General features: G+C 41.2%; 1 protein-coding gene across 1 annotated transcript in view; it reads left to right on the top strand.

Annotated features, from left to right (window-relative positions):
* LOC118833025 (zinc finger protein 665-like) overlaps positions 1–25,104 on the top strand; it is a 95,585-nt gene that overhangs the window by 49,059 nt on the left and 21,422 nt on the right. Inside the window, exons 8-9 of the mRNA XM_036740417.1 lie at positions 5,000–5,104; positions 8,355–9,282. Coding sequence (XP_036596312.1) covers positions 5,000–5,104; positions 8,355–9,282 — 1,033 coding nt within the window. The remainder of the gene's footprint in view (positions 1–4,999; positions 5,105–8,354; positions 9,283–25,104) is intronic.

The following is a 25,104-nucleotide window of genomic DNA, read 5'->3' as shown; positions in this document are numbered from 1 at the left end:
GTGCTAAAATTGACAGTAACGTGGAGTTGTTGCATCAAGTTCATGTGAATCTTGCAAAGTGCATCAACCTTTGCATCACAAATGATGGAAATCATATTGAAGATATTATTTGTTAACATTTCAATTAAATAAAATGTTGAAAATTTCATTCGTTTCATTTCTTGAAAATACGCAGTTTTAGAGGGGAGAAAATTTGGAACTCAAAGTTTTAAAAGCAGATGTTTAAAAAAAAAGTTGTTTTTGCATGCAACTGGGAAATAAGATATACAGGCAATGGGGAATAGAAATCTATTTTGCCCTACAAGAAAGTAAGGAAAAAGGGGATGAGGGGGAGTGGGGTGACAGAAGGGAGGGCTGACTGGGGAATGGGGCAATCAGAATATATGCCATCTTGGAGTGGGGGGGGTAGAAATGGGGAGAAAATTTGTAATTCAAAATCTTGTGGAAATCAATGCTGAAAACTAAAAATATTAAATAAATAAAAAACAAAAAAATGTAAAAAAAAATACGTAGTTTTGCCTGTGTGTCCAGACTTTAGGAACACCCTGTATAGTAATGACTCTCAGATTTGGAACCCTATTACATCCCGTTCCCTGAGTACTGATCCTGCATTTCTAGCTGCCTTCTGGACATTTCCACTTGGATGTCTTATTGTGTCTCTAATAGCATGTTCAAAACTTAACTATGCATCCTCTCCCCAAAACCTACCCTTCTTAACTTCTCTGCTTTTATCAGTGACACCATCATTGTCTCAGTTACCCAGGCTGGAAAACATCTTTGACTCTTCCCTCCCTACCACACCCTCTCCGTCCTTATTTAACCCATTTCCAGGATCCAAGTGTCAATCTGCCACCAGAATCTCTCTCCGATGTTTCTTCTCTCCATTCACCTTCAGGTTCTACTGAACTTTCTCCTGGAGTAATAACCTTTCAGCTGTTTTCCATGTATCCAGTGTCTCTCCTCTCTCAGTCATCATTCACATCCCTGCCTGGGTGATCTTAATGTGCAGATCTAAATAATAAAATATAATAAAAATAATAAGTAATAAAAATCATTTTTAAAAGCCTTTATTAAGCACCTACTCTGTGCCAGGCACTGGGCTGGGGATACAAGTACAAATAATGAAACCACTCCAAAGCTTGGTAACTTACATTATAACTGCTTGAGACAAGTGTATGGTGCATAAAAAGAAAGAGAATAAATAGAGAGTAGTTTGATTTTTTTTCGGAAGGGGGAAGGCAGAGCAATTGGGGTTAAGTGACTTGCCCAAGGTCACACAGCTAGTAAGTGTGTCAAGTGTCTGAGGCCACATTTGAACTCAGGTCCTCCTGACTCCAGGGCTGGTGCTCTACTCACTGTGCCACCTAGCTGCCCCTAGAGAGTAGTTAAATAGAAGGTAGGTTGGGAAAGAGAGAGGAAAGGAAGGCAGGCACCAGGAGGTGGGAGTGGGGAAGGGATCTAAGAAGGCTTCTTAGGGAAAGTGGTGCTTAAGGAAAAGAACTCTGGGTCAGGTGAGGAGGAAGGGCATCCCAGGAAAAGAAGGTGGCAGACAGGAGATGGAGTATGGTAGGTGAGGACCGGAGAGAAGTCCAGGATGACCAGGTGGCAATGTCTAGTGATGTTGGGAAGGTAGGTGGGGACAGTTTGTAAAGGGATTTAAAGGCTAAACAGAGAAGTTGCCATTTCATCCTAGAGGTGATAGGGAGCCACTGAAGTTGCTTGAATACTGGAGTCATGGGCAGATCTGTGATCTATCACTTAGCACAGTGCCTGGCACATAGTAGGCACTTAATAAATGTTTCTTGACTGACTGACTATATTCAAGGAAAATCCCTGTGGCAGAGAAGCACCAATTTCGGTCAGAGGTAAGGAGGGCCTGCACTAGGGTGGTAGCTGTGAGAGCACAGAGAAGGAGTAAAGTGTGGGGCACGTATTCTGCTCCAAAGCCTTCAGTGGCTCCCGTTTGCCTGCAGAATAAAATAGTAACTCAATTCCCCAACAGCCCTAGGCTGCCCCAATCTCCTTTCTCAGCCTGATTTTACACGATTTCTTTCGATTCCTTTCAATGCACTTTACAATCCAGCCACACCAAATCTGTTCCATGATCATACAGTCTTTGCAAATTTTCATAAGCAGTCCCCCTGCCTAGAAGAGAGTCACGAATTTCCAGCTTTTAAAATCCTTTTCTTAATTTGGAATTAAAAAACTTATGGAACTGAATGTTCTAAACTAAAAATAAATAAATATTTTTTAAAAGGCCTCAAAAAAAATAAAGAATTCAAATATGACCTTCCCCAATTTCCCCCCAACTAGAAGTGAGCCCATCCTCCCCAGTCACTCAGCAATCACTGACCTTCTGGTGCCTAAGCGGTGCAGAGGACGTTGACTCAGGTAAAGGTGGTCATTTAGTCAGTCAGCAAACATTTATTAAACACTTAACTATGTGCCAGTCGCCATGCTGAGTGTTGCGTCTACAGAGAGAGGCAAAAACACGGTCCTCACCCTCAGAACTCTCACAGCCTGATGGGGAGACTGTCTGAGCATGTGATCCTCTGACTGCTGTGGAGTAGTAGATAGGGTGCTGGGTTCGAATCCCCTCATAGACACTTGCTGGCTCTGTTATGAACAAGGCACAGTCTAACTTTTATTAGTTATTTTTGTATATCTGCCATCTCCCAACCAAATTATAAGCTCCTTGAGGACAGGGAGCATGTCCTCTATTCACAGTAATAACAGCTCCCGCACATGGCTCTTTAAGGTTGGCAAGAACTTTGCATATACTCTTACCTGATCCTCACAACAGAGTAGAGCCAAGTGCTGTTATTATCCCTGTTTTCTCAATGAGCAAACTGAGGGCTGGAGAGGTTAAGTGGTTTGCCCAGGATCACACAGTTGATAAGTATCTATGGTAGGACTTGAACTCACATCTTCCCTACTCCAAGCCCAGTGCTTTATCCTCCGTGCCGCAGTGCCTGTCTGTCTTTAGATCTCTACTGCTAAGCATAGTTCACTACATATAATGTTTTCTTAATATAAATGTTTGTTAAATTTGATTTATTTGGGTGACTTGGATAATGCATATGTCAGAGGGGAAGCTAGTCTAGTAGAGAAAATGCTGTGTAGACCTCATTCACCCATTTCCAACTCAGAGTGATACAGAGTTAGAAATGGGCAGCTTCTGTAAGCCCTTCAATGGCAGAGACTGGCTTTTGCCTCTTTTTGTATCCTGGGCACTTAGAACAGTGCCTGACACATAATAGGCAATTAGTGAATGTTAATTGATTGATGTTTCCTATTGGCTCCATTCCCTGGAAGGGAATTCTCCCAGGTTCCTGGTACAGGCCTCTTCATCCCTTTGATTTTGCCATTTTCTGAGGCAGGCAAACAAACTCATTAGTTTTCTAGGCCTAGCACGTCCCCCTGTAGCCGCCTCTTTCCTCTTCATTTTAATAGGCTGGCCCAAAAATACCTGGGCCCCCTTGAGATGGTCTCTCGGTAGCTCCCTCAGTTCTTCTGCCCGTCCACTTTGTCCACGTAGCCACTGTAATGGGAGGAAAAATGTCGTGGTTGCGGAGTGGCAGACAGACTAGCATGGCAGAGCTGGACCATAGAGGTATAGCATGGCCAGCCTGGGAAGGCAGGCACAAAACAGACTGGGAAGGTCTGGAAGTTCCAGACAGAGCAGTTTCTTTCCTGACACTTGCAATGTGGGAGTCCCTGGAGCCTCTTGAGCAGAGGGGTGGCATGGTCAGACAAGAGTCTGAGGAAAATCCTACTGGCAGACCAATGGAGGCTGGAGGGGAGAGACTAGACGTGGAGCTACCTCTTAGGATGCTGTTGGCAATAGTCCAGGCAAGAGGCGATGGAGGCCCTAATGAACATGGTCATGGAATGAATAGAGGGAAGGGCATGGAATGCAAGAGAGGATGAGGGAGAGTCTGTAAGACTTAGCAGCTGATTGGCTGGGGGATGGAGGAGGACAGGGCCAAGTGAAGGGTCAAGGGTCACACCTGGGCTGGGAGCCTTGTTGACTTGGAGAATGTGGTGCCTTCAACAGAAATAGGGAAGGTGGGAGAGGTGGCTTTAGGGAGAAAGATCATGAGTTCTCTACTAGACATGTTGAGTTTGAGATGCCTCTGGATGCACAAGGGAATGTAGGACCAGTGGGCAGTTGGAAATGTGGAACTAGGGCTCAGGAGTCAAGTTAGGGCTAGTGTGTGGGTATGGGAGTCATCTTCATAAAGATGATAGTTGGAACCTTGGGAGCTGATGGGATCGCCAAGAGAGAAGAGGAAAAGGCCCAGGACAGAGCCCTGGAGTCCACTCATGCCTAGGGAGTAGAATATGGTTGGTGGGCCAGCAAAGAAGACTAAGAATTGATTTGCTAGGTAAGCAAAGAACCACAGCAGTACAATACCATGTAGACCCAGGGAGGATAAAGGATCCAGGATGGAGTAGTTACAAGTGTCAGAGGCTTCAGGGGGGTCAAGAAGGTTGAGGATCAAGAAAAGGTCATTCAGTTTATCGATAAAAACCACCAATACTGGGGACCTTAGAGAGAGCAATGTCACTTGAGTGATAGGAATGGAAGCCAAAATGAAGGGGGTAGAAATGAATGGGAGGTGAGAAAGAGGAAGCCATAGATATAGGCACCATGGGTGTGTGTGTGGGGGGGGGGGTCTTCCCCCATTAGGATGGTGGATGTAAGCTCCTTGTGGATAGGGATTGCCTTTCTGGGTATTCCCCACCCTTAGCACAGTGCCTGGTCCATAGTAAGTACCTAAGAGAAACATGTTTGCTTCCTTCCTTTTCCAGAAATTTGCCTGTGATAGAAGGAGAGCTCCAGGGTGATCACTTGAGGGGGTGCTGAGGGGTTTCATGGCTCTCTTCCAGGGTGATCACTCGAGGGGACAGTGAGGGGTTTCATAGCTCTCTTCCAGGGTGATCACTCGAGGGGGCAGTGAGGGGTTTCATGGCTCTCTTCTTTCCACGTGAGCAGGTCTTTCTGTTCGCAAACCTGAAATGATTTCCCAGCTGGAGCAAGGAAAAATGCCCTGGGTCCCAGATCTGCAGGGAACAGAAGATGATCAGACTACCTGGCCTGGTGAGTGAGGCAGTGATGTCAAACACCCCCCTCCTGGGATTATTGAGTGCCCATAGGCTTGCCAGTGCTAAAGAAGCTTAAGACTTGGCCCAAGCTAGCAAAGAGCTTTGAGGTCTAATTAAGAAAGTAAAATTGAGGGGCAGCCAGGTGGCACAGTGAATAGAGCACTAGCCCTGGAGTCAGGAGGACCTGAGTTCAAATCTAGCCTCACACTTACTAGCTGTGTGACCCTGGGCAAGTCACTTAACCCTAATTGCCTGGCCCTCCCCCCTCCAAAAAAATGAAAATGAAGTTGAGTGGTGGGTGGAGGGAGCTCTGTGACCTTGGGGAAATCATTTCCAATCTGGGCCTCACTCTTGCCATCTTTAGAATAAGGCAGTTAGACCAGATGATTTCTCATATCTCTTTTGGCCCTAATAGTATCTAAGACAATATCATTTCTCTCTCTCACTCTCACAATAAGAAGCACCATTGGTGTAGTGGCTGGAGAGCTGACACCAGAATCAGGAAGGTCTGGGTCCGAGGGCCTCCTCTGACCTGTCATGGCTGTGTGACCCTGGACCAGTCCTTCATCTCTCCCCAGGCATTGGTAGAGGACGTTGTCCTCTCTAAGGACTCAGTTCCCTATACTGATGAAACCACAGGTCTAGGCCAAAAAAAATCACATAATATAAATCGTTGAAAAACATCAGTCAAAGAACAGAACACTTTGTCCAAAGGTATGTGTTACATGCTACAGATAATGAATGCCAGAAGGGTTCGGAAGAGGAGGGCCATGTGTCGGCCAGAGCCCCTGAGGGGATCCTGTTGAGGAGGTGGAGCTTCAGTTGGGTCTCAGAGTCTAGTTCTGTGAACTGCTAGGAGGCCAAGAGGTTGGCCGTGTGGACGGTGAGAAGTGGCCATAGGTGTGGGGGGACTCTCCTCTTCCAAGGACACCTCTTCCCAAACTCTACAGGGAGACATTCCTCTTTCCACTCATAATGCCAAGTAGTTATTCCTGCCCCCTGACCCCCAATCCCTAAGCAGAGTTCCTGTCCATACTGTTTGGCAGGAAGGAAAGCTTGTGCCACTTTGCCTATTACATTATTGTATTGCTCTGCCCTGTTTCCCCCAAATTCCACCTCTTTGTCTGGCTTGAGAGGCCATGTGGGGGGCTGCCCAGCTTTGAGAGAAACCACCGTGGCTCTCTGCTTCAATGTTCTTCCAATGTATTTTTAATACTCTGCTGGGACAAAGTCAGAGAGAGCCCCTTTCCAAAATGGCCTTCGATGGAAGGCAGGGCATGTGTTGGGAGAGCCACAGATGAATCCGATCAGTTTGGATATAGGAGGGGGCTCTTAAAGCTGTTGCCAGAGAACATCGAGTTTGCTGCCCCACCCCACCTCCCCAAACTCTGCCTTCTGGCCAAGTGCTGAAGCACCAGGGTAGCTGAGAAAACCAGGGAAGGAAGAAGGAGTTTCACAGTTGAAGGAATGTCACGCAGAGATGTTTGGTCCCTGGAATGAACAGAACCCAGATGAGAAATTTTCACTTAGGCAGTCAGAGCTAGAAGTCAGGTGGTAGAAGCTGGAGGCAGGTTTCTTAGGGGAAAAAGAAAAGCTTCTTATTAAAGCAGGATAAGTAAGAAGAGCCAAGGTTTGCTTCAGTACCGGTGGTTAAATTGGTGAGTTTTTAAGTGGAGCTATCTGGGTATTTATAGTAATTTAAATTTGGCTCTAAAATGTTTCTTACCTTTGAAATTGCTAAAATCAGTAATAATTCTGTATTTATAAAACTAATTTAAAAAGAGAGGCTTTTGTTTAGGGTTGAAGAAAGAGCAGAAGTGAATCTTGGGAAGAACGGTCATCCGAACCAGCCTCTACCCCAAATGTGGCTTTTGGCCCCCAGCATCCCCACCTGCCTTCTACATGAAGTCCTCCAGTAATGCATGTCCCCCCTCCTAAAGCAGTACACTCAATCTGTGTAGAATTTGTTTCTAGATAGGCCTCTCAAATCCTCTATCCACGCAGTTAGTTTTCTGAATTCAAGTTAAGTATTTCCCATTTATCCTTATTTAATCTTCATCTTAGATTGAACTCACTGTTCTAACCTGTCAAGAGCTTTTTGGACCCTGGGTCTTTCATTCCACATTCCATGTAGCTGTGCCTTCTGGCTTTGTGTCATTTGCCAGTTTCATAAACCTGCCACCTGGTACCTTCATCAAATTCACTGATAAAAGTATTGAATGGAATTGTGCAGAGGTTGGATCCCTGTGGCACTATATCAGAGACATCCCCCCAGATTGTCATCTGACAATTTGACTTCAATGCAATGATCACCATCCTCTACGTCTGAGCACTTAGTCAGCTCCTCATCCATTTAACAGCATTATCATCCAGTCCATAGGCTTCCATATTGACTGTGAGAAATAATCATCTTACCAAGAATTCCACCTGGCCATGAGTGAATTTAGAAAAAAAAGATTTTTATTTCATGTCATTTCTGATGAGTGACCTGGCCTTTAACCCCTTCGAAAAGAGTCACTTCATAGGCACAAACACACCCTTCAAGATAATTACAAAGCCCTTTTTATAACCCATCCTGATTCTAATTTCCTGCCCTGTATCCCATTGGCTAGTATTTCAGGGTTCACAGCCTCTCTGAAAACACCTAAACCCCACTCCCACGTGGGTCTACACCCCTGCTTACATCTTTGTTTTCTTTATACTTTATTTAATAAAGGAAATGCCAAGCCAAAAAGAATACTTTTAGTCTCCTCCCAGTTTGTCTGCATCAGAGGTTATAATTTCCATAGCATGAGAAAGGAATTTTCTCAGTTGCTAAGAGAATTGACAAAAGCTGTGAATTGAAGATTGGGCCCAGAATACCCATGAGAAAGAGTCCTATTACCTAAGACAGCATCTGGGTTAATGGGTCCCAACCTTGGTGAACAGTGCCTGGTCCAACAGGTTTTGATACACAGGAAAAAGGCCTCCTCAGAACAAAAGAAGATATACTGAAGATATACTGATACACTGATTTAGATATAGTGACTATCAGGTGGCCAACATCTCCCACGGATCTCTATTACAATTAGTTTTATCTCGAATTATGTTTCATATAATTTCTGTGGAAACAAAATTCAATCCTCCCCTACATTGACCACAATCATTTCATGACTTAGGCCCTCAAATGCCTTGCTGAAACCTAGATAATCTTGCTCTCACTACAGAGAACAGGTGACATTTGTGTTTTGTTCTTTCCATTTCAGATGATGGGCCTGAGAAAGGCAACATGGAATCTCATCATAATCAGGAAATATCTAATGATGAATCTCGGTGGATTTTGTTGGCGGGGATCCCTAGGGAACAAGGCAGCAACCTTGTAGAATCCTCTGCCTATCTTAACAGGTTAGAGGGGCCCCAACAAAACTCAGCAGAGAAGAGACTGAGGTACGCCCATTTACAGCCCCCAAGTACCAGCCTTATGACTGTCACCCCCAGGAAGAGGGTCACAGAGGAGAACAGCCGTGAGTCCCATGAACAGGAGTGGAGCTGTGAGCCAAACCACCATCTGATTACCCACAAGGGAGATCTGATGAGGGAGCAGCCCCAGAGTTATGATTCCTATAACCATACTCTCAAGAAAAATTCAGAATGCATGAGACACATGAGAAACCATAGGACTGAGAAACCCTATAAATGTAATGAATGTGGGAAAGCCTTCAGCAGGAGCTCACACCTCATTCGACATCAGAGTATTCACAATGCAGAAAAGCCCTATGAGTGTAATGAATGCGGGAAAGCCTTCAGTCAGAGATCATCTCTTATTGGACATCAAAAAATTCACAGTGGAGAAAAGCCTTATAAATGTAATGAATGTGGGATTGCCTTCATCTGGAGTTCACACCTCATTCAACATCAAAAAATTCATAGTGGAGAGAAACCCTATGAGTGTACCGAATGTGGGAAAGCCTTCAGTAGGAGCTCATATCTTATTGGACATCAGAGAATTCATAGTGGTGAGAAACCGTATGAATGTAATGAATGTGGGAAAGCCTTCAGGTGGAGATCAGCTCTTAATGATCATCATAGTATTCATAATGGAGAAAAACCCTATGAATGCAGTGAGTGTGGGAAAGCCTTTGGGGGGAGATCACACCTCATTCGGCATCATAGAATCCATAGTGGAGAGAAACCCTATGAATGTAATGAATGTGAAAAAGCCTTCAGTAGGAACTCACATCTTATTCGACATCAGAAAGTTCACAGTGGAGAGAAATTCTGTGAATGTGATTAATGCAGAAGAGGCATCACTCAGCTTGCAGACTTTATAGTATATCCCATTATTCTCAGTAGAGAGAAATGCTGTCATTGAAAAATCCTTTGGGTAGAACTCAGCCTTTAATGCCTGTTAGAATATGCATCATGGAGAGAAACCCTAACTGTCTTGTTTTTAAGAGACTTCTAGGGAACTAGCTCTCCCCAAATTCCTTAAACAAAAACTAGGGATATAACAGAATTAACCTCTCAAAATAAGAAGAGGAAGGCTGAAGCCACTACCACCACCACCACTACCAGGAAGGAGATAGAGAAGGGAGCAAGGCCTGGAGCTGTTACCTTGGGACTAGAACCAAAGGGTCTGAGAAGGAGATTGAGCTGTTGCCCAGGCCTGCCATGTAGGTAGGCCAAGAAACAAGAGAAAAATGAAAGACAGGGTCCCCTTTTGGACAGCAGCAGATCACAAGCTGGTAGCATCTGAGTGGGATGGTGAAGCTGTCTCATGGAATCTGGATCTCAGCCTTTCTGTGAATTAAGTGGGATAAATGGGGGTGGGGACTCAGGGCTTCTGATTGACAGCTAGGCCTAAGTCTCGAGTTACTAAGAAATAACCTGATCTATAGGAATCCGGAACTTAGAGAAGCCAGACCCACTTCCTCCCCGCTACCACCTCAGCACGAGCCTCACCAAATAAGGATATAAGTGTTCTTAAGAATTATTATTGGCTTAATTAGCGTTTCCTTGTCCCTTGTACCTGGGTTAGATTTCTCTTGAGATTGTGAGCCTGGACTCCACCAATGAGAGTAAAAGGCCAGCGGTGGGGTGGGTCTCTGAACCGATAGGTAAGTTCTGCCCTCTGGGCTCTGTCTCTCCCTACCGATTTCCTATGGGTTCAGAGACCACCCTTTCCCCGTGGGATCATAATAAAATTACTTTCCACTTGAGTAGCCTCTGAGTTTAATTTTGAGTTTAGTTTTTGTCCCACACACATCTGATAGCAACTACTGTACCCGGCCTCTGGGCTGGGGCTGGAAATATAGCATCATAGGTGGAACTGGAAAGGACCTTGGACTTGGAGTAGAAAACTACCCTCATTTTACAGATGAGGACACAGAGATTCCAAAGAAATTGAAGGTTCCTCAGATCTAAGATTGGAACCCAGGGCCTCTTAAACCAAATCCATTGATCTCTCCATTCTGACCCCACCTTCAGGGCTGACCCCCCACTGAAGGAGAAGGAAAGAGGGTCACCTTAAGTCTCAAGTTATTCAAGGTGGGAAAAATATTAAATTAACAAAGGGAACAAGTAATACTGTCCAATAGATATCAAGTCAGAGAACTGGATTTGTTTTTAAGTTTTTGAAAATGAAAGAATGAAGGGAAAAATGAAGACAAATGCCAACAGAATCAGTCCCACAAATACTGGGAAAATAAGTTGGATGATCACATTAAAGGAAGATTCTTGGCAAATAGACTCCCAAATATTTTATAGTGTCTACAGTAACTTTGAATGGAATTTCTCTTTCTATCTCTTGCTGTTGGGCTTTGTCAGTAATGTATAGGAATGCTGAGGATTTATGTGGGTTTATTTTATATCCTGCAACTTTGCTAAAGTTGTTTATTATTTCAAGTAGTTTTTTACTTGATTCTCTAGGATTCTCTAAATAAATCATCATTTGGGAGTCTATTTGCCAAGACAAACCCAGGGCCTATATGAATATAACTATGAAACACTTTTCACGCGAATAAAGTCAGATCTAAATAAATGGAAAAATATCAGTTGCTCATGGTTAGGCCGAGCTAATATAATAAAAATGACAATTTTACCTAAATTAATCTATCCAGTGCCATACCAATCGAACTACCAAAAAATTATTTTACTGAGCTGGACAAAATTATAACAAAATTCATCTGGAAAAATGAGGTCTAGAATATCTAGGGTATTAATGAAAAGAAATGCTAGAGAAGGTGGCCTAGCCATAGCAGATATTAAACTGTACTACAGAGCAGCAGTCCTCAAAACTACCTGGTACTGGCTAAGAAACAGAGGTGTGGATCAGTGGAATAGGATAGGAATACAAGGTGGAGAAGTCAACAACTACAGCAATCTACTCTTTGATAAACCCAAAGAGGACAGCTTCTGGGCTAATAATTCACTCTTTCACAAAAACTGTTGGGAAAATTGGAAAATGGTAGGGCAGAAACTAGGCATAGACCAATATCTTGCACCATATGCCAAAATAAAGTCAAAATGGGTTCATGATTTAGGAGTAAAGGCTGATACTATAAGTAATTTGGGAGAGCAAGGAATAGTTTACTTATCAGATTTATGGAAAAGAAAAGAATTCATGACCCAACAAGAGATAAAGAGCATTACAAAATGCAAAATGGATAATTTTGATTATGTTAAATTGAAAGGTTTTTGTACAAAAAAAGCCAATGCAACAAAAATTAGGAGGGAAGCAGAAAATTGGGAGAAAATCTTTGCAACTATTATCTCTGGTAAAGGCTTCATTTCTAAAATATACAGGGAACTGAGCCAAATATATAGGAATACAAGCCATTCCCCAATTGAGAAATGGTCAAAGGCTATGAACAGGCAGTTTTCAGAGGAAGAAATTAAAGCTATCTATAGGCATATGAAAAAATGCTCTAAATCACTGCTGATTAGAGAAATGCAAATCAAAACAACTCTTAGATACCACATCTCTCCTGTCAGATTGGCTAAAATAGCAAAACAGGAAAATGATAAATGCTGGAGAGGATGTGGGAAAATTGGAACATTGTTACATTGCTGGTGGAGTTGTGAGATGATCCAGCCATCTTGGAGAGTAATTTGGAACTACGCCCAAAGGGCCACAGGAATGTTCATACCCTTTGACCCAGCAATACCACTTCTAGGGTTGTATCCCAAAGAAATCACACAAGTGGGAAAAGGACCCATATGTACAAAAATATTTATAGCAGCTCTTTTTGTGGTAGCCAAGAATTGGAAATCAAAGGGATGCCCATCAATTGGGGAATGGCTGAACAAGCTGTGGTATATGAAGGTAATGGAATACTATTGTGCAATAAGAAATGGGGATGATACAGACTTCATAACAACCTGGAAAAACCTACACGACATAATGCTGAGTGAGCAGAGCAGAGCCAATAGAACATTGTACACAACCACAGATATATGGATTCCGTGAGGACCAACCCTGACAGACTTCGCTCTTCTCAGCAACACAAGGTGCAAGGACAACTCCAAAGGACTCACGATGGAGAATGCTATCTACATCCAGAGAAAGAACTATGAAGTTTGAATGCAGATTGAGGCACACTACATGCTCACCTTTTTCTCTTCTCTTTTGTTTTTGTTTTTGGGTTTTGTTTTGTTTTTGGCTCTGTTTCTTCTTTCTCACGATTCATTCCATTGGTCAAAATTCTTCTCCACGACTTGACTAGTGCATAAATTAATTCAATACGAAGTTATACATGGTAGTTATATGAGATTCCATGCCGTCTTGGGGAGGGGGGGGGAGGGGAGAAAATCTGGAACTCAAAATTATGTAGAACCGTCTGTTGTAAACTAAAAATAAAAAAAAATTTTAAAAAAAGAAACAAAAAAAGGAAGATTCTAATTCAGCCACAGAAAAAGCCAAGGAAGAGACAGAGGGAAAATGTAAAGCAAAGATAGGGACCAGGGACCAGCCTTGTGACTTTGTTGGCATAGGTCTGGAAACTCCCTCTACCAATGTAGGTTGGATTGGTAAATTCCCTCTCTGCACCTTATGTAGTCTTAGATCCTTGCCTAGAGTGCTTGCCCAGCTTCACGCAGTTATTAGGTGTCAGAAGTAGGATTTGAATCCGCATCTCAGCAGCCCTGAGACCATCTCTCCGTATGGTACCCCAGTGGTTCTCAAATGTTTTGGTCTCAGGACCCCTTTACACTTTTAAAAATTATTGAGGACTTCTCTCCTCCAAAAAGTTTTTATGTGGGTTATGTTTATCAAATGAGACCATCTGAGGAATTACAATGTCTCAGAGTATTATTATGAAACTAGTTTTTGGCCTCAAATACCCTGAAATGGTTTTAGGAACACTCAGAGGTTCCCCCTACCACACTTTCAGAACTGCTACAGCTACTACTCCATGCTGCCTCTCAGCGCAAAAGAACACAGAAAATTAAAATGAGAAGAGAAGCAAAAATAAACATCTGAGCAAAGTTCAAATATATTTGTCTAGTATTTTATATCCCAGATCAAATTCATTTGCTCCTCAATAGACCTTTCAAGGCAGTGTGAGTCGGTAAAAAGGACTGAATTTTGGATACCTCGATTAAAGCTTACTTCTAATATTCAACTAGTTACATGATCACAGACAAATCCCCTAATCTCCCAGAGCTTCAGTTTCTCATATAATGATAATATCTGCAGTATCTGCCTCATACTATTGAGGATCAAATGAAATAATATGTAAACCTTATGCAAATAACATTTGCAAACTTTAATGTGACATAAGAATGTCAGCTGTCACTATTCTTACTATACTGTCTATATAACCCTAGCCCAGTCTTACAGAGGAAGAAATGGGATCCTGTAAGTCAAATGATTTGCCCAAAGTTCCACAGCTAGTAAGTGGCAGGGTCTCAAAGCCGTGTCTTCCAGCTCCAAATCGTGTGTCTTTTCCTGTACAGATGGCACGATGTCTTCCAATACAGGTGCAAGATATGCATCTGCATTTCCTTCCAATACAATTGGAAAAGTCCAAAATGTAAAGACTTAGCAGATAAAAGCTCCCAGAAGGTATCACAAAAGAAAAACCAAGACTCCATTTGTGATGAAATAATCGGAGAATGCTTAATAGAAGAGACACAAACAGGCATCACTGCAATCGTGCAGAACGTGGGGACTCCTGCACGAAAACATCCCACGTTCACATCTAGAAGACATGTAATTTATTAAGTTTCAGAATGGCAAAGAAAAAAAATATTTCAAGTACAGATCAAAATTTCCAAATTTCTCAGCCACGACAAGGGGAATTTTAAAAATTTTAAAAGAATAGGCTTGGGTATGAAAGTTATGTTTCCTACCTCTACAAATTTGGACGTGTTATTTGAAGGCATAAAAATAATGTTGAGCAATGAGGATAACTTCGAAGAATTTAGCAAAAGTTCAACATTGAAAAGTCCAGACAAATAGTTGGCACAGGATAATTCAAACCTGTGGTTACGTATAGTTGATTGCAAAGCAAAATGATTAAGACTTTATTAGAGAAATATAAACACTTCCATCTGACATTTTTAAAAAGAGAAGAATTAAAGTAGGGTTTTTGTTTTGGGGGCGGGGAACGCAAAGTCATTTAAAATGGCTAAGAAATAAAGGAAAAGGAAAAAGGAGAAGAGCCAGTGCTTCTTAAAGCAAAGTTCATCTAACAAACAGAAGCAAGTCACAGGGAATTATACAGTCAGTGGTTTAACAGACAAACATTGATTTATTTGTGAATTTTAATTAGTAGAAGTAGTTACAAAGAAATAAGTAGAAATCATTTCTTCTAGACAACATTGAGAAGAAAAATAGAAAAAGTAATGACAGAGACAAATTCAATTTAATACTTACTGATGTTAAATGTTAAGGATCTGAATTCTATTAAAAGGGATAACATTATATATAGAAGGGACTAAAAAAATACATAGCTTTCAGTGCAAGCTAATATGATGCAAAAAAAAAACGGCAGTAGACTAAAATTTGAAATCTTGGCCTAAAATACGTTATGCAACTTCAAGTTTAAGAACAGGAACAGGGGTAATGATGATATAAAATAAATTTTAATTCCAATTGGAATACCTTGAGACGGGCAAGAATGTTATGTAATGCTGAAAGGGACATAGTTACCAAATCAGAGAACTGGATTTGTTTTTAAATTTTTTCAATATAAAAGAACCAGGGGACAAAGTGAAAACAGAAATAATGGAATCACAAGATGAATCAGATGAAAGATATAATTGGCAACTTTGACACTCCATTATTATTAGACTATGACATATCTAGAATAAAGAAATTACAGGTCTAAACTACTAATTTAAATTATCTAATATGTAGTGAAATAAGTGGAAGAAATAGGAAATCACATTTTTTTCAAGTTGCAAATGAAATTCTCACAAAGTGATCATTTACTCGGGTACTGAGTCCTGTGTAAATGTCTAAAAAGCAAAAGTGTTATGTATATGTATGTATATACACATGTGCATGTATGTATACATATATACACACTATTTTCAGACCATAGTTGCAAAAAAATTAAAAATAATTGCAGTGTTATTGGGGACAAGGTGAGTAGGGCAACTAAGATTATAATTTAGAAGTAAAGTGCTTATTGAATTATGCCCTGAGAGTGAGTCAGAGAAGGGGTTCAGAAGGCAGTTTTATGGTTACCCTTGCCCGAAAGCCTTGGGCAAACCGAAGATCTAGTCAGGGTTGAACTTTGCTGGACCTCTAACCCTATTTCCACAATACTACTTGTGACTAGAGTTGGGGGAGCCCCATAGTTTCACAGGATCTCCAAGTTGGGAGGGACCTTCTAGTTCTTTAGGATTCTATGTGTGATCTCACATGAGTCCCCTTTCACCTCCTCAGTTGGGGAGGGCCCAGTTTCCTTTTCTGTAAAATGAGGAGGTTATACTAGATGGCCCCTGAGGGCCCTTCCAGCTCTAGGTCTAGAATATATGTCCTAACCAAATCTTCTCTTCAAGATAACTATTTCCATTCTGTATATTAGCTTTCTTGACACTACCCACAGGAGGCCATGGCATGCGTTTTTATTCCTTTAGCCAATCAGATGGCATGAACTCCATGCTCTTCACTATCTTGGTTGTCCTTCCTAAAATGTGGCTCCCAGAACTAACCACAATACTCTAGATGTACAGGGTGTTCCTAAAGTCTGGACACAGGCAAAAATGCATATTTTCAAGAAATGAAATGATTCAGATTTTCAACATTTTATTTAATTGGAATATTAACAAGTAACATCTTCAATATGATTTCCATCATTTGTGATGCACTTTGCAAGATTCACGTGAACTTGATGCAATAACTCCACATTGCCGTCAATTTTAGCACACTCATTCTTTATGCATTCAATCAAGTGTGTTGCATCTGTGATTTTAATTTTCATTTTCATCCACCTTCTCTTTTAGCATACCCCAGAAAAAGAAGTCGCTGAACAACACAGAGTCTTCGGTGAAACGGTTAATGAGATGTTAGTGAGATTTCCTATGTGTTCAGACTTGAGGAACAAGTCTGAGCAGTGTGTACAGTACTGTGGGGCCTCCCTAGTCCTGCGCACTGAGGCTGTCCATTGGAACAGAAGTTTCTTTTTTGTTCCCTTGCCTTTGTATCCCTAATGCTTAGCACAGTGCCTGACATAAAGCAGGTGCTTAATAAATGCTTGTTGAATTGAATCTTAATTCACTCTTTAAGATCACATTAGCTTTGTCAGCTGCCACATAATACTGTTGAGCATGTATGTAGCCTGCTAAAACCCCCAAATCTTTAAGGGGAACCTCTGTCTAGCCATTCTTCCCCCATCTTGTACTTAGGATGTTGATTTTTTGAATCCAAGAGTATGACTTTGCATTTCTCCCTATTTAATTTCATGTTACTCAGTTTAGCCCAATAATCTAGATTATTGAGACCTTATTGGAATGGCACTCGCCATTCATCGTGTTGTCTTAGTTATTTTGCCCAGCTTTGTGTTATTTGCAGATTTGATAAGCATGCCCATCTATTCCTTAATTTCAAATCATTGATTAGAATGTTAGGCATCACAGAACCTACCACAGACCTTTGAGGCGTTCCACTAGAGACATCGTTCCAAATTGACATGGAGCCATCCATGAGTACTCTGACACATCCATTCAATTTCAGATCCATCTCTACTAGTGCCTAGCTCACTTTTCCACAAAGTTAGCATGAGAGACATTGTCAAGATGATTGACTAAATTTTAGTCACTAAAATCTAGGAAAATTGTATTGTATTCCCTGATCAACCAGTCTAGTTACCCTGTTTAAAAAAAAAAAGACATGCGGTTAGTCTGGCATGACCTATTCTTGAGAAAAACATTCCACTTCTTTGTGATGACTTACTTCCATCATGAAGCATTCCTTTAATAATAATAATATTAATGCCTTTTCGAGGGGTCAAAGTCAAACATGGCTTACAGTTGGCAAACTCTATTCTTTTTCCTTTTTTTGTAAATCAGGACATTGGCCCTTCAATTCTGCAGCAGCTGTCCTGTTCTCTGTCACGATTCAGGTATCACTGATGGTAGATTGAATCATGATGGGGTACAGTCTCTGGGAACCCCTTTGAACTCTCCTTGAATCTTCCCACTTGATCTGGCCTTCACTTGAGGTCATAAGCCTTTCATTATTGCTAGGCCCAAATCTCTACCTAGCCTAGCCTTCTATTGCCTGGCTGCTTCCCACCCTTGATCCCATCAAAACCCCATTCTCTTGTTTCCTGGAGTCTTGACTTCTAGTCACTCCAGTCCCATCAAGATCCTCCTTAGACTCCTCCTCAAGACCCTCCCTAAACTGCTCCTCTAGTTACCCCAGACTACTCGACCACCCTCGGTCCCTCCCACAATCTTTCTGTATATAAGTCTCATCTTGCCCACAATCTTTCTGTATATAAGTCTCATCTTGCCCCCATGAAGGGGCTCATATTCAATCTAGCTTAGCTTAGATTCAATCTGGCCTGCTGGCATTAGCGTCACAAATGCTCAGGCTCCCTAAGAGTCTACCATTATGGCAAATCTTTAATAAACTTTGTCTTTTTCTTTGGCTGAGAAGGCTTGAGTCAAATTCATTCAGCAGGACTCAGTGCGTTGGTATTTCGGGGTCTCAAGCACCCCTAAAAACCTATGGTGCCCTAACCTCATCATATGTAAAAGACTAACTACATTTTATCTGGGGGTAGGGGTGGGAAGAAGGAAGACTATTCAAACAACTCAAGCAACCTAAGCCCTAACCAGCAGTTCTGGGTGCCCACAGGCTCTTGTTTCCAGCCAGGTCTGACCCTCACTAATAGACAGCCCCAACTAGAAAGCTCCTGGCATTTAGTAACTATTCATTCAGTGGAACCCACTTATGCTACCCCCCCCCAAATAATTCAAATTTTAGGAGACCCTAGGAAAGGCAGAAATGAGACTAGAACAGGCTAAGTGGAACAATGTCCTCTCTGTCACTATAGGCCCTTTGCAGCTGGGCCTGTCTCAGCCAGGGACAGCAATGAGGAAGTAGCATGAAGAGAGGTGGGAACTGGATCCAGAGGGACTTTCTGTCCTTCCTGGTTGGAAAGTATTGGGCATTTCCCAATCCCTGGGGGATGTGTCTCAGAGGGAGTCCCAAAAGCAAAAGGAAAAGAATCCCTAAACCACTTCATGGATTATTTGGATTAAGCATACATGTCATGCTGAGTATTACATACAGAACCCATGGTCTTCCTGCCAGAAGTTCACATCCACAGATGGAGAGATGGTGAAACATTTCCCCTCCGTATGCTAAAATAGGAAAACCACTTAACCTAGAAAAAAGAGCCAGAACTGCTTTGGGATAATTCTGATCTTGTTACTTTGAGAAGATAGGCTGTAATTGAAATAGTTATGGAAAGTTTTGAGAAAGAATTATGAGCCTAAGAAAAATATAAATAGGTAAATCTATTGCAAAACAAAGCCATGTGATAAATTCAAAGGCCAATTATATATGCAAGCATTTTTAGGAAGACAACATGTAATCTATTAATGTCTCACATTTAGTCTTAAATTGCTTTCCTTGTAATAACTCCATGAGGTAAATAGCATCTTTCCTTATTTCATAGATGAGTAAATTGAGAGTAAGTGAGAGAGAGTGGCATTCAACTTGGGATTTCATTGATATAGGAAATTCCTGGTGAGGAAACTCCCCCTACCAATGCAAGTTGGGACCTTTCTCTGTGGCCTACAGGCTCATAGAGTTGCCTAGAGCCCTCCAGTGAAGTTAACTTGGCCAGAGTCACACAGGTAGCACGTGTCAGAAGCTGGGCTTTGACCCAGGGCTTCCCAGCTTAGAGGTCAGTTCTGTAGCAGCTACCTGCCAGTAGGGTCCCTAGAACTAATCATTGTCAGGGCCAGGACTAGAACTTGGGTTTTTTGACTGGTGTTCTTTCTCCACCACCTCGTCCTCTTGCTTCTCCGCCCCCCCCACTACTACTACTGTAGTTGGCCCTTTAAAAATAATCACCATAAGGTATTGATACACTTTGTCCAGCCCTCCCCAACAAACCCTCTGGGGAACTTGGCAGAACTGGTTTGAGAGAGAACAGAGAATGAGGAAAGGTGTTTTTAAATTTTAAAAAATGGCAGGCTCAGGTTAATTTCATGTCTCATATGCTGGACTTGACTCTCAGTGGATGAAGATTTGCCACCACTGAGAAAGTTCAAAACAACAACTCACTACCACTAAAACCCTTGAGTTTTCAAAATGTTTTTGGCAGCACATTTAGATTAGATCTCAAGTCATTGAAGGGAACAAAATTTGTTTGGATATGTCATTTCCCAGTAATTTTGTTCAAAGATCAGCCTTATTAACTTCAAGTCCTTCCTCATCTATCATATTAATTGTGCTGCTGCTCCACCTGGTTGTCCAACTCTTTGTGACTCCATGGACCATATAGCACACCAGGCCCTTCTATCCTCCACTATCTCCCAAAGTCTATCCAAGTTCATGTTCGTTGTTTCCATGATACTATCTCTCCATCTCATCCTCTGATGTCTCCTTTTGCTTTTGCCTTTGATCTTTCCCAACATCAGGAGCTTTTCCAATGAGTCCTGTCTTCTCATTATGTGGCCAAAGTATTTCAGCTTCAGCTTCAGTAATTGACCTTCCAGCGAATAGCCTGAATTAATTTCTTTAAGTATTGACTGGTTTGACGTTCTTGCTGTCCAAGGGACTCTCAAAAGTCTTTTCCAGCACCGTAATTTGAAAGTGTCAATTCTTCAACTTTTCCTTATAGTCCAACTCTCACAGCCATATACTGCTGCTGGAAAAACCATAGCTTTGACTATATGGACCTTTGTCAACAAGGCGATGATATCTCTGCTTTTTATTATGCTATCCAGATTAGCCATAGCTTTCCTTCCAAGGAACAAGCATCTTTTAATTTCATGGCTGCAGTCACTGTCTGCAGTGATCTTTGAGCCCAAGAATATAAAATCTGACACTGCCTCTATTTCTTCTCCCTCATTTGCCAGGAAGTGATGGGACCAGTTGCCAAGATCTTTTTTTTTTCTTTTGATGTTAAGCTTCAAGTCAGCTTTTACAGTCTCCTCTTTCACCCTCATCAAGAGGTTTCTTAATTCTTATTCATGTTCTGATGTCAGAGTGGTATCATCTGTATATCTGAAATTATTGATATTTCTCCCAGAAACCTTAATCCTGGCTTTTGATTCATCCAGCCTGGCATTTCACAAGATGTACTCTGCAGATGAGTTAAACAAATAAGGTAACAATATACAGCCTTGTCATAACTCCTTTTCCAATCTTAAACCAATCAGTTTTTCCATGTTTGGTTCTAACTGTTGCTTCTTGGCCTGCATACAGGTTCCTCAGGAGACAAATAAGATGATATGGTACTCCCATCTCTTTGAGGACTGACTTGCTACATTTTGTTGTGATCCATGCAGTCAAAGACTTTAGTATAATCAATGAAGCAGAAATACATGTTTTTCCGGAGCCCTCTTGCTTTCTCCATAATCCAATGAATGTTGGCAATTTGGTCTCTAGTTCCTCTGACTCTTCAAAAACCAGCCTGCTCTTCTGGCAATTCTGGGTTCATGTATGGCTGAAGCCTGGCTTGCAGAATCTTAAGCATAATCCTGCTGGCATGTGAAACGAGTCCAATTGTTAGGTAATTTGAACATTTCCTGACGTTGTCCTTCTTTAGGATCGGGATGTGAACTGATCTCTTCCAATCCACTGGCCACTGTTGAGTTTTCCAAACTTGGCATATTGAGTGCAGCCCTTTAACAGCATCATCTTTCAGGGTTTTAAATAGCTCAGCTGGAATTCCATCACCTCCATTGGACTTATTGTTTGCAATTTCTAAGGCCCACTTGACTTCATTTTCTAGGATGCTGCCCCACTAGGGGCAAATAATTAAGTTTGAATGGGACCAAAGGGTTTCTTTATAGAGTCCTAATTTCACGTAAGCAGTTATTTGATTACATATGATAGAGTGGGGATTTAACCCATTTATTTTAAACATGCATTTATTTTCTCCCTTTTCTTCTTCTTTCCCCGGTCCCCTCATTAAACAATTAAAAAGAAAGAAAATCATTACAACTGCAGTCTTACAAATAAAATTCTCATTTGGCCGTGTCCAAAACTGTAGGCGTCATTCTGCTTTTTAATCTTCGGGTCTCCAGAATCCTAATTTGTCACTGCATTGTCCGGAGTTTGAAAGTCTTTCCAAATTGTATTTCTCTATAACATCATTCTCTGAATTGTTCTCCCAGTTCTAGTCACTTCACTCTCCATAAGTCTTGCCAATATCCTCGGAACCTGTCCATTTCATCATTTCTTATGGTGCAGTAGTATTCCATTACATTCATGTCCCCAATTGGTTTGGCCATTTTTTATAATCAGCTCTTAATAAAAAACTTTTCAGAATATAATCAGGTTTCCTGACTTGTATATAGGAAAATGAACAGAAGAAGTCTGGAAATCACCTATGTTTTCTTTTATGTTTCTACAAAAATGTCCAGTAACTAAAGGTCATCGGTTCACATTAAGTGTTGTGAACTAACAAAGCGATTGGACTAATTCTTCTTGGAGCAATGACTGATGTTTCTAGGTTGGGTACTAATTCTTCTTGGAGCAATGACTGATGTTTCTAGGTTGGGTTTCTGCTAGGAAGCTATCATCTGAGATCATAGGATCCTAGATGAAGAGATGGAAAGAAACTGCGAGACTATATATTCCCCACTCCATTTTACAGAGGAGGGAACTGAAGCCCAGGGAGGAAAAGGGACTTGTCTAAGGTCACAAAGGTAGAACTGAGCTGAGATTTGAATCTAGGTGCTCTGACTCCAGAACTAGCACTTTCCATACTGCCCCATGTTTTGGAAATTTTTTTTCCTGCACTTAACCCTCCCCCCCCAATTATTTATTTATAACATTCTTTTTAAAAAATTGAGTTCCAAATTCTCTCATCCCCTTTTCCACCTACTGAGAAAGCAAACAGTATGATGCCACCACGCCCCTCCCTCAAAAAAATAAAGTTAAAAATAAGTCTGCTTCAATCTGCGTTCAGACTGCATCAGCTCTTTCTCTGGAGGTGGATAGCATTTTTCATCATGATGAGTCCTTTGAAATTCATATAAATCTTCCCAGGATTTTTTTTAAAGTATCCTGCTCATCGTTTCTCTCTTTTTAAATAATAGATTTTTTCCCCAATTCCATATAAAGACACTTTTTAAGATTCATTTTTTTAAAATTCTGAGTTACAAATTTTCTCTCTCTCTCTCTTGCCTCCCCCATTTCTGAGACAGTAAGCAATTTGGTATGGGTTGTACATGTTCAATCATACAAAACATTTCCATATTAGTCATGTTATGAAAGAAGACACACACCCAAAGGGAAAAAACATACAGAAAGTGAAAAATAGCATGCTTCAATCTGCATTCAGACACCATCAGTTCTATCTCTGGAGGCAGATAGCATTTTTCATCATGAGTTCTTTGGGATTGTTTTAGATCATTGCATTGCTGAGAAGAGCTAAGTCATTCACAGTTGAGTATAATATTGCTGTTACTGTGTATGATGTTCTCCTCACTTAACTTTACATCAGTTCATGTAAGTTTCCAGGGTTTTCTGAAATCCACCTGCTCCTCATTTCTTATAACACAGTAGTATTCCATTACCTTCATATACCACAACTTGTTCAGCCATTCCCCAACTGATGGGCGTCTCCTCAATTTCCAATTTTTTGCCACCACATAAAGAGCTGCTATAAATATTTTGGTACAAATAGGTCCTTTTCCCTTTTCTTTGATCTCTTCGGGATACCGACCTAGTAGTGGTATTGCTGGGTCAAAGGGCATTCACAGTTTTATAGCACTTTGGGCATAGTCTTCCAGAATGGTTGGGGCCAGTTTGCAGCTCCACCAATAGTGAATTAGTGTCCCAATTTTTCCAGCTCCCCTCCAACACTTGTCATATTCCTTTTCTGCCATGTAAGTCAATCTGATAGGTATCTGTACTTATTTTCAAAGGTGATCACTGCCTTATTTAAATAAACCTTAATGCTTTCATCAGTTACTAACCTCAATTTTGCCTGGCTCACTAGTATGAAATGCAGTACACATGGGGAAACTGATGCCCAGAAAGGAAAGTGACTTGAACTGTCAGGTTTCTTCCTTCCCTTCCCCTCCCCTCCTCTCTCCTTCCCCCTCACCTTCTCCTCTCCTCTCCTCAACTCTTCTCTCTCTCTCTCTTTCTTTCTCTCTCTCTCTTTCTTTCTTTCCTTCCTTCCTTTCTTTTTAATTTGTGGGGACAGGGGAAGGAGTTCTATAAAGATCTTACCTTCGAAAGAACCAGTTCATTCTAGGGGATTTTGAAATTTGAACCTGTCTTCCAGATTGATAGAGGAGTTAACAATGATGGTGGCTTGAAATCAACACCACTTGCCATCACCCCCACTTTCTATAATTTTAATCTGCTTTAAAACAAATCTTTTCTCTTTGAAAATTTTTAGGTGGAATGATCCAGGCTATAAAAGTTTTCCAGTGGTTTTGGAACAGAAATTTGGGACAGCTTCCCTTGTTCATAATTCCCAAAGAGAGTGAGATTTGCTTAAAGCACTTGGGGCAGGATATTTTTCTCATTTTCTGATTGTTTGAGTCCTTTTTATGTTAATTTATTTATTTTTAGTTTTCAACATTCATTTCCATAAGTTTTAATTTTTCCCTCTCCCTTCTCTCCCCCTTTCCAAGATGGCATGCAATCTAATATAGGCTCTACATATACATTCTTATTAAACATATTTTGACATTAGTCATGTTGTATAGAAGAATTAGAATGAATGGGAGGAACCATGAGAAAGAGAAAACACAAAACAAAACAAAACAAAAAGATAGGCTGCTTCAATCTGCATTCAGACTCCATATTTCTTTTCCTGGATGTAGATGGCATTTTCCATCATGAGTCTTTTTGGAATTGTTTTAGGTCCTTGCATTGCTGAGAAGAGCTAAGTCAATCAAAGTCAGTCATCACACACTGTGGCTGTTACTGTGTACAATGTCCTTCTTGTTCTGCTCACTTCACTCAGCATCAGTTCATGTAAGTATTTCCAGGTTTTTCTCAAGTCTGCCTGCTCATCATTTCTTATAGCACAATATTATTCCATTATATTCATATACCACAACTTGTTCAGCCATTCCCCAATTGATGGGCATCCCCTCAATTTCTAGTTCTTGGCCACCACAAAAAGAGCTGCTATAAATATTTTTGTACATGTGGGTCCTTTTCCCTTTTTAATGATCTCTTTGGGATACAGCCCTAGAAGTGGTAGTGCTGGGTCAAAGGGTATGCACAGTTTTATAGCCCTTTGGGCATAGTTCCAAATTGTTCTCCGGAATAGTTGGATCAGTTCACAACTCCACCAATGATGCATTAGTGTCCGAATTTTCCCACATCTTCTCCAACATTTATCATTTTCC

The sequence above is a fragment of the Trichosurus vulpecula genome, assembly GCF_011100635.1.
Source record: "Trichosurus vulpecula isolate mTriVul1 chromosome X unlocalized genomic scaffold, mTriVul1.pri SUPER_X_unloc_1, whole genome shotgun sequence".
NCBI lineage: Eukaryota > Metazoa > Chordata > Mammalia > Diprotodontia > Phalangeridae > Trichosurus > Trichosurus vulpecula.
Note: the sequence above shows the minus strand (reverse complement) of the source record. Positions and strands in the feature narration are given on the sequence as shown.